The following is an 11,312-nucleotide window of genomic DNA, read 5'->3' as shown; positions in this document are numbered from 1 at the left end:
ATTGCAAAATATCCATTTTGGCTAAGTATAAGAAAATTCTATCTGAAGAAATATATATAAAGTGATGATCCACCTTAAACTGAAGCTGCCAAGACAGTGGAGCTTGGTTATGTCATTGTTAATTTGCATACCATGCCTTCTCTAAATAAAGCTTATTTGTTTATTTAATTTTTTTTTTTCACATTGTAAGAGAAGACGGGATATATATATATATATATATATATTATCATTTTTATTGCCAATGAGTAGATTTTTATAATGAAAAGAGATTAGTAATTTTTAATTCTATTCCGTTTCGCGTGTAGTTCCGTTCCGTACTCAGTTCTGCTTTTATGCAATGTTTATTTACTTCCGTAATGGCTGAGCAGTGGAAAATACGAAATCGCGTTCGCAAAATAAAAAAATTCCAACGTAAATCTAGCTCAGAGGATGACAACGAAGACTTAATATACACAGTCAAATGCAAAGGACTATTGCCTTCAAGAACAACGCAATGGGATCTCGCATGTCTTCACTCTTTAGGCATCTTTTATAGTGACAAGTCCACACCACTGTCTGATTTGCTGGACAGTGTGTATAGTAATATCGGAGTGTTTAAACCATTAACTGAAAAAGAGAAAGAATATACAACAAGTATACAGGACAGTTTAGATTTCTCATTTTCAACCCAGGAAATGATAGACTATTGCAGAAAATATATGATTTCTCCAAATGAAGTAAATCTTAATGTGGCTGAAAAAGTAAGAAGCAATTTGGAAAGCGATATGTTTACAAAAACTAGGTAAATACAGAGACATATATACTATACTATACATGTCTCTGGTAAATATGATCAAAATTTGTTGGCAATTATAACATTGTTGTTTTCAGTTCGTTATAAAATGTACAATACAAGCTTACAATGTATTTTTCAGTGTAAGTCAATATCAATGGAAGCAAGTCAACTCATACCATTGCAAACTCATACCATGTCCACTCATACCAGTGTTAACTCGTACCACTGCGAACTCGTACCATTGCAATCTTGTACCACTGCAAACTCGTACCATCAAAAATGTACAATCTCACTAATGAGAGACAAGAAGACAAATTTAGCGACATTAAAGTTTATATTCTATTAAAACAATGAATTTATAGAAATAATCAATTAGTTACAGGTTATTATTGTTTATTATAAACTTTCAAATTTTGTTGCATTTAGTAGCTATACCGTCTTGTAGTGAATTTTTAGTAAAAGATATTATTTTAACATATTTATGAATCTGAACATTTCATTACAATCCCAGAATCATTATGGTGTCACAACAGTGAAGTACAAAATGTAATCTTGATAAATAAATAATGTAAATAAAAACACATGGCAATTACTCCAAATTACAAGAGCACTTACATACAAATGTATATATACACTGTATCATTTATATGATGTAAGCTGTAAATATATTTATTATCTGAAACATATCCTCGATAATCATGATAATAAAAAAAAACTTATCTTGAACAAATGTTAATTTTTTTCTGTCAGCATTGATCAGTATAATAAAATACATGTATATTAAAAAACACACTTTAATGCATGTTTCTATATTTATCTATATGAAATAATTGATATTTAGATTTCTTGATGCTAAATTTGTTTTCTTGTCACTAAATTATACTTCTTGACATTTCTTGTTGCTAATTAGTGAGATGTAAAATATATACATGTACATGTACGAATGTGTTATGAATCGTTTTTCCAAATATCTATACCAAATTAATTGATTTTACACAATATACGAATGTTTTATAAATTGTTTTTGCAAATCTTTATCAAAAATTTATTAATTTTCTTGAATTTCTTAGTTACTACAATGTAGTATCACTAGTATTACTTAAATTGAATTGTTTGTTATCTTTACGTTACTTTCTATTACCCTTCTACTTAATAAATTTAATTCCTTTACTAAATTGTGTGATTATCCGTGTAGTCAACGTGTTTAATCCAATTATTAAATTGTGAATTTATGATTGGTGTTACAAATGTATATAATTTAACAGCTTAGTATTAATTGTAGAATAAATTTGTATGTTTACATTTGAAATGTCTATTACAAAAAAATCCTCATTATCATGATTATCAAAACACAAACTGATATCAATAGTCTCAAAGCCACATTTCTCATAAAATGGGGCATGTTTGTGATGTTCCTCATAATAATTGTATTAAATTTGATTTGATCTGAGAACAGTGAACCACACCTCTAATATAGTACAACAGAAGTACTCCAGTTGAATTAACTGAGCTGCTTGGATGCATAGAGCAAGAGGGAAAGAAATTGACTTGGGATCTCTGTTTTCGTCATACATGTACAATTAGCCAATGAACAATCAGCTACACATTGGTCATTGTGACTTTCACATTATATACATCATTGTACATTTTACAGACTTCTGAGTTATTGAGTTAAATTCAAATATATATACATTCAACATTTTAATACATGTAACATCATTTGAGTGCATTTGCGCGCATTTGTATAACTTGGTATGAGTTTGCAATGGTACCAATTTACCTTGGTACAATCTACGAGTTGACATTGGTACGAGTTTGCAATGGTACAAGATAACTATAATTCATTATCAATCACCAGCAATAATAAATTATCTTTGAATGATCATGATCAGAAATATGTTAAATACAGTCAGAGGTCAAAAGTGTTTCACCAATCGAAAATTACGCTATTATTGGGTACAGTGATTTCCAGAGAACTCCCAAAACATTCGATATGAACCTGAGAACCCATAGATATTAACTGAAAATTTGATTTTATATGGTGTTATACTGCTTTTATTGATAAATATGACTAAAAATTTGGGTTGTTTATATTAAAGTACAATTTAAGTACAATTTTAACTTGTATACCAGTATGACGGACAAGTACATGTATGTTATAAATTTTAAACAATAATCTTATTTATTTTAATTAGGAAAATTTAAAACTACAAAAGGTACCCTGGCTGCACAAAACATGGGCATACCTTACACAGTCCAGGATCAAGTTTGAATAATTACGTTTGTCAGAGTCCAGATGGGAATTTGCATATAAGACACACAAATAGAATTTATGAAGTTAATTGTACTTTTATTGAGTAAAAACATGAAAAATGCCATATTTCTCAAAATAATAGACTTTATTATTTATAAAAGCAGTATTAATGAATTTACTCCATATACATGTACAGTAAAGTTTTGGGTGATATCTACATTTGTATCAGTTCTTGGGTTCATATTGAGTTTTTGGGAGTTCTCAAGAAATTGTTGTACCAGCTATTATTTTATATACAATAAAAAAAATAAGAAGATGTGGTCTGATTGCATTGCCAATGAGACAACTCTCCACAGAGACCAAATGACATACATTGTATATAGAAGTTAACAACACATTTTTAATAAAAATTCTACTGAAGATATATTCAAATCTGAATTGAAAGATTTTTTTTCATTAATAAATACATAAATGTCTACAATTTCTTGCAATAACTGTTTATTTATGAAATATATATATGATTTATATTTCAAAGACAATCACTGTTTAAAGGCAAATGTGAATTTCTGCATGAAAAAATCATAAACATGTAGATATATCACATTTTGTCATGTATACATACAAATGTATGCAAATATGTCTTATGTCTACATGTCTATATTAAGAATGAAATTGAAACAAGTTGTAAGTTCTTTATACCTTAATAATAATAATTACAGACACATGGTAACAGGCCTAGGGCTCACACTACTTCAGAGGTGTAATACCACCATTGTTTTTCCCCTATTAGCTATAGTCTTTGTTAAATTTGCTCTTTTCAAAAAATTATGCAGAAGTATCTTTGGTTTCAAATAAAGAAATACTTGGCATGAGTAAAGTTTTATCCTGTCCAGTACTATAAGCAAAATTTCACATGACATTTCATTGCATATAAGAAAATGACCATAACTTGAAGTTAACCAATCAAATTTTCACCCCTTTTTTTCCTGTGTACAAGCTTTAGTAACCATGTAACCTCAAGTTTCCAAATATTCTATAGAAACACCAAATAAAAAAATAATGGTGCTTTGGAACACCCAAGATATATGTTTATGACTCAGAAATTTTTTACTGCAATGAAATGTAGGATTAATTTCATACAACTGTCAAGTTCAAGGGAATATTTTTTTTTTTACCCTTTTAAGTATGCAACCGGATGTGATGTACTATGATTTGATGGTTTACACCTTCAGAATCATAGGGAGAAGTGACTTCTCTTTTTGAAACTGATAGGGAGAAGTGTTGAGACTCAAAAGAAAAGTGCTTGTTCGCTCGTGGCCCTACACTGTTTGAATTTTACAATAATATAAAGGGCCATATCTCATTATGAGAAAACAGATTGCGATACAGCAGTATTGTACATTTTGAAGCAAGCAAGCATTTCAGTTTCATGAGTCTCACAATTTCTTCCTATCCAAATCCATGAGCTTCCATGATGAAAGCAGAAACACAGAAAATCATATGGTGGATGTTTTTATTTCATCACAAATGAATGAGCATGCTGAGGAGGGCTAATACAATAATACTTTGGGCACAGTGACAATTTGTTGTAGACGTAAACATACATGTAACATGATCATGCATATGGTGATTAGCTATTTCAAAATATTGATATTTTTGTGTTTTCAATTTCAGGGACACACTTCGACCTTATACAGTGGGGTAAGTACAATATTGTGAATGCAGACATACAAGTGAACATGTTGGTCTTGTAGCAATGTTACCAAAGTATTACCTGGGTAGGAAAAACTTTGTGGGTTTTACCAGGATGAGCAATAATTGGTAAATCTGTGTACAATAAAATATTCCTAAAAACAAGCCTCTTACTGTGACGTGACTGTGAGTGTTGCTCTCTACCTATTGCAGAATTTTTATTCAAAATTCTGACCGAATTGCAGCCAAACTGTACAACTGGTCAGAAATTTCAACAAACTGCTGTAGAAAACCACAGTCAAGACATGAAAGTGCAAGGTGATAAAATAAAGCATAATCCTATTAGACTTTTATTCCACTTTGTTGGTGTTAAGAAATTTACTTAATAAATTTCATACTATCATTATTGAAATTGTCATTCAGAAGGTGATAGGTAGTAATTTTTGAATTGCTAAAAAAAGTCCAAATTTAATTTTTTTTTTACTATTTCTTCTAACATGGTGTTTATCTATGAATGCTACAAAGCTTTCTTTAAATTAATCTCTAAAATACTTGGTGAAATATACCTTAATCTTTCATACATGTATGTTCTGTTGAAGTTTTAAAGGGAGATAAGATCAATATTTCAAAAGATCAATGATTTTAGATTTCTCCCATGGAAACTTATTAACAACGTATTGTAATTTCACATGTATAAATTATATTTTACTGAATATAACATTTTTTAAATCAAACTGATGTCTGCTTCTTATGAATATAGAAGGCTTTTTAAAGAAAAAATTGTATAAAAGCTTAGTTTGGAGATTTTTTATAGCAATTCAAAAATTACTACCTATCGCCTTTCGCATGACAGTTATATAAAAACATCTATACAAATTCTGACAACGATTTTCATTATATCAATGGAGTGGAATTAACGTATTATAGGATTGTAAGTATGCCTTATTTTATCACCTTGCACTTTCACAACTTGACTGATGTTTTCTACAGCTGTTTGTTAAAATTACTGACCAGTTGAACAATTTGGTTTGATAAAACAAATTGCAATTTGGTCAGAATTTTTAGCAAACTGCAATAAGTGGAGAGCAACACTTTCAGTCAATTCACAGTAAAAAAAAACTTAAAGTAATTTTACGAAAGACTGATTTTTGGGCTTATAAGTCTTTAAAATTTTTGTGAAGACTGTAGAATTCATCTCCATAATCATTCCAGATGTTGTCCATCAGCTTATAATTGATTGATTAATTTATTCATGCTTTTCCTTTGAAATTAATACATTAATGCACAAGGAGAAAATGTCACTAAATTTTTCCTTGGAACTATAATAGAATTATAGCTTATTCAATTGATACCAATGTCTGTGCTCCAATTGTGTATTTTATGGCTATATATTCTATGTTATAGCCATGCTACACATTATAAATGCTTTCTGCTAGACAAACATATTTGTACATGTATAATTTCTGGTCAATGAAACACATCATGGTTATGGAAGTGGAAGCAGTGGTATTTTGTTTTGCTCACACATTGTTGTCAATATAATGGAATTCTATGTGACTGTCATACAAGTGAGAGGTTAAGCTAGCTATAAACTAAGGTTTAATCTGCCATTTTCTACATAAGGAGATGCCTGCACCAAGTCAGGAATATGACAGTTGTTTTCCATTCATTTGATGTGTTCGAGCTTTTGATGTCGCCATTTGATAAGGGACTTTCATTTCTGAATTTTCCTTGCAGTTCGGTATTTTGTTTTGTTTTTGTTTTTTTTATACACAATAATTCAACATGTACATTGTATGATCATTAGTTCAAAGTGCATTTTTTTCAGACTGATAGAACAATTTATTAGAAATGTACACCATATAATACAGATTATGAGATGTAAGCAAGGATTGTTGAATGTGCCAGAGAGAGTATTTGTAAATTTGTTTTGCAACTTTGTGAAGATGTGTAACCTGAACCCAAGGTAAGTTTTAAACCTTCCCAAATTCCATCTAACTGTCCTGCAAAGTAACATAATGGAGAAAAAGTGTCACTGCTAGGAAAAAACAAGTAAATGTTTGCCTAAACCTTGATATTTTTCCTTAATTATATAAAAGTTGCAAACCCACATTTGGCATTTCTTTCAGCAGTTCAACCCTAGGCTAAATATTAATTTTCCATAACATGTCTGTTAAATATGTCTGTTTTTTGAAGCCATGGGACATAGAGTATTGTCACTAAATGATGGTACATAGTGTACCAGTAATTTAATTTAACTTAATAATAATTTTGTAATATTAGTGAAGTTTAATGGGTATATTTATTTTAATATAATATATTGCTATTTAAATTTAAAATACTTGTCTTTCGTGTAACAGTTATGAAAAGAAATTGTGAGATTGCAAAGAATAATAACCTGCCTGACCATTTGACTCAAAGCTGCTAAAGAAATGATATAGAGCACAACCTCACCCAAAACAACTTTCATACTTTTTATCTTCATTGTATTTCCTTTGTATTACCTGACAAATAATCATTTTGGGTGATGCCTGAGCTCTATACTAAATTTTTCTGAAATGATCCTGATATTACACAAACATAGGGAGATGTGGTATGATTAATAGCAAACAACAATCTACCAAATACCAAAGGATGAGGATGTATGAAACTATGTGTCACCACACAGCCTTCAACAATGAGCAAAACTTGTACTATAAAGGCACTGGCATGACAAAATGTGTATTAAAAGAAACCCAAAATCTTTTATTTATAATAAAAACAATAAGCAAAAAAACAAATATGGCAGACTGCAACCAGCAGTTATAGGCCCTGGCTAGGAAATGACACAACATGGCAGATTAATTAAAACATGCACTCAACCTTCTGACCTGGGACAGTGGTGTAATAGCACATCATAAGGACAGACTAAAAATCAATTTGACATTGCTGTCATCAGATTTTGCCAAAATTGAGTAAATGGCCACTATGACATCACAGTCAAGTTACATCATCAAGTTCTAATGTGATTTTTTAACCTATAATGGTATCATTTAAGGTTTAAAATTTTGGATTATTTACAGGGCTAAATAAGTGTAAAAATGTACCTTCTTTTGATTTGTCATACATTATCTAGTTCAATAAGTATCATGAGTAATGCCAGCCCCTTGAAGCAGGACTAGTTGTTATGAATTTTTGGTATTACTGTAAATTCAGAAATTATTGCAAGGTTTTTATTAATGCTAATAATGCGACTGGTTGAGAATAGCAATAATAAGAACACACATTTTGATATCTGATACATTTATTTGTATGATGATTCTGCTGAAATCGCAATAATTGATCTTGCATTTTTGTCCATTCTTTGAAAATCGCAATAATAAATGCACGCAATAATTTCTGAATTTACAGTACTTCCAAGTTAACATTGTGTGATCTGTGTTAAAATATCTACTTACTGTTTGTTGAAAACTTACAAAAAATAATTTCTTCAATGACAAGAGTGGAAGCATAAATTGTAATCGATCTTATACTATCCTAATTTTCAGTGAGGGATCACTTTGGAAAACAGATCAAAATCTTCTTCAACAAAAGGTTTCTTCAGAGGCAGGTGTAGTTATTTTGCCATGTAACCTAATGGAGGCTAATGATTATCAAGCTGTAAATGTAGTTTCAGTTGTGGATGTAAGTAGAGAAAAAATTATTTATGAACGTATCATATTTATAACCATGTATACATGTACATGATACATTTTATTGGATTATTTCATTACCAAAGCCTGCATACATATATGTCCTGTGTGTAGAAGTATTGAAGCTGATTGAGGATAAACATGAATAGAAAAATTAAACAAGACAAATCCGAACTATATTTGTTATTGAACATGCCTGAGGATACCCACAGGCGTAAATCTAATTATACACTTTAGTTTTTAATTCAAATATTATAGATGTGCATATTCACAGGACAGCTAACTAAATATTGAAAAACACATAGCCAGATCCAGGGGTCCAGGGGGGGGGGGGGAATCACTGAAGCATGACTGGAGCGCCGCCCCCCCCCCCCCCCCCCCCCCCATACCCCCCCCCCCCCCCCCCCCCCCCCTGGACCCCTGGATCTGGCTATGTGTTTTTCAATATTTAGTTAGCTGTCCTGTGAATATGCACATCTATAATATTTGAATTAAAAACTAAAGTGTATAATTAGATTTACGCCTATGGGTATCCTCAGGCATGTTCAATAACAAATATAGTTCGGATTTGTCTTGTTTAATTTTTCTATTCATGTTTATGTATCCGCCACTGAAACATTAAACAAGAAAAAAATATGGCATATTATTAAATACTCAAGTCTATTAACCACAGGCTATTGCATTTAGGCAAATGTTGCATATACACTTTAAGCATATAAATAGAGTTAAACTTGTTTGTGAGTGCTCAATCTTCCTTTGGACTATAAGGGACTGTTGGCAACATAAACAATTTAACAAAATCTCTGTAAAAAGTCATCTTTTTGTTATGGTAATTTTGATTCCTAAAATGAATATCAACTGACTTACCCTCCAGAATGTAAGTATAGATATTATAGGTGTTAAGTAGAGTCAGTTACACTGCTGAATGTTTGAACCAAATGAACTTAAATCTTAAACTGTACCTTTCATAGACAAAATAAATGGATGGTGGATTGAAATACATTTTTAAAAGTTTAGGGAAAAAATATTTAATTAACCATTTTTTCCACGATGTGATAGTCTTAAGGATCAGAAAATAAACATTGCAGCTCAGTCAATTCATTACTTATGGTAAAAGGCCCAAAATTGTCATGCTAGAAGCTAGTTAACTCATTGAATGGTTATTAAATTTATAAATCGTCCTGTTATTTCTCTTTGTGAAGGTTCTGCATTTGGTAAAGAGTATTAAAAGCCTCAAACTGCATTGCTTCAGTTGATCATTGGTTCATTTTCTCTAAATTTTTGGCAGTTTTGAAGGAAATTTCAAGAATAAAATCTGAATAATGTGTGGGACTTGGTTTTTGCAGTTGAAATTTGTAGCCAGGTTGGCAATACAGTCTAATTGTTTTCTTTTATATAAAAAAAAAGGACATCAGTAAAAGCTGAAATTGAACCACATCATTAATGTTATCCACTTTTTGTAGGTGATAAAGTTGTCAACTGAAAATTTAGATACTTCAGAGAGTCTTTCTTCATCATCATTGTCAGAATCATCAGATATTAACCGTGAACACAGTGCTTGTCAACCATCAATCTATAGAAGAGTTTGTAAAAAGCTTCTTGGACAACATGGTGCTGAACTTGTTGTGCACCATGAGTTGTTTGGAGAAAAATGTATTAAAAATGGGAAAATATACCTGAGCGGCATGATTGTTGTTGGAACACAGGTAAATATACGTAATTCAAATTTCTGAAGAATACCATACATAAACACCCTGAAAACTTTTATTTTAAGCATCGTATATTACATAACTGCATAAAAGCTGATTGGATATTAGAAAATGATCATAAGAAAACAAATCTTCCAATAAATCAACAATCTAAAATCAAACTGTGTGTCAGTTACATTTTTTTTTGTATTTGACATGCCTGCTTTTATTACCATGGCTGTTGTTGGTTTGCTATCAGCATCAGCCATAATTGGTTTTCATATACTTTTGTATAAATCTGGCCATTGGTTTTCTCTTTTAAGTTGTTAGACATTTTGTCATTCCTTAGCCTTTTCATAGGTTTTACTCATTGTTGTAGACTTTTCGGTGACCTGTGATTGTTCACATTTTTGTCCATTGATCTTTATCACATCTCCTTATTTTAAAATGAAAATCTGCAAATTGAATGTCAGTGCAATAGTTAAAGATATTCAGATATTTAGAGGACATGATTAACATTGAATGACACAAAAAAAACCAGTATTGAATATTACATCATACCAAACAATGCTAGAAAAATCTAGAAATGAATATCTATATATAACATAATACATATTTATTAAAAGGTTAACTCCTAACTATCCTACTGCCTGTCGATACTTTTATTTTGGCATTGCACAAGTCATGTCTTCTTTGACCCTCCATGACATTAAAACACTAAATCCCTGGGATGTGTTTTAGTTGATTTTAGTCTCTGATGCATGATTTTTTATTATTAATTGTTTTTGGCTTTTAGCTAGCTTTCAGTAACTGCCAGTACTCTCAAATCGTACTTTCGTGTTAATTTGATATGTTGATACAATTTGTAATGCAACTTTGTTATTTAATGTTTACTTATTTTGTGTTATATCTCGTCTCACTATTTATAATATATACCACCTTCGATAAGTGTTTGGTATGACGATAAATTATCACTTCTGTTCTCGTACTATGAACAACAAAATTATTTATTTTGTAAAAAATATTTCCATACTCCACGTATACCTTACAACAAAATTATTTTTATTTACCTGTGTACGTTATTTGTCCAAGGTTATGGTTGTCTTTCTGATATTGTTTTACATCTACCCCCCCCTTTTTTTTTAATTAATTTTGTATTTACATTGTGTCATAGATCAAATTTTTTCATTCAGTGTATGTTCACTTGTTTTTGTTAATATGTCTTTTGATTG

At 30.6% G+C, this 11,312-nt stretch overlaps 1 protein-coding gene across 1 annotated transcript in view; it reads left to right on the top strand.

Moving 5' to 3' along the window:
- Nucleotides 1-348: 348 nt before the first annotated feature.
- LOC127708085 (uncharacterized) overlaps nt 349-11,312 on the top strand; it is a 14,694-nt gene continuing 3,730 nt past the window's right edge. The window contains exons 1-5 of the mRNA XM_052212901.1: nt 349-781; nt 4,704-4,730; nt 6,550-6,687; nt 8,249-8,384; nt 9,856-10,098. Of these exons, the coding sequence (XP_052068861.1) occupies nt 357-781; nt 4,704-4,730; nt 6,550-6,687; nt 8,249-8,384; nt 9,856-10,098 (969 nt within the window). The 5' untranslated portion in view covers nt 349-356. The remainder of the gene's footprint in view (nt 782-4,703; nt 4,731-6,549; nt 6,688-8,248; nt 8,385-9,855; nt 10,099-11,312) is intronic.

The sequence above is a fragment of the Mytilus californianus genome, unplaced genomic scaffold (assembly GCF_021869535.1).
Source record: "Mytilus californianus isolate M0D057914Y unplaced genomic scaffold, xbMytCali1.0.p SCAF_7, whole genome shotgun sequence".
NCBI lineage: Eukaryota > Metazoa > Mollusca > Bivalvia > Mytilida > Mytilidae > Mytilus > Mytilus californianus.
This window is presented reverse-complemented; position numbering and strand designations above follow the sequence as displayed.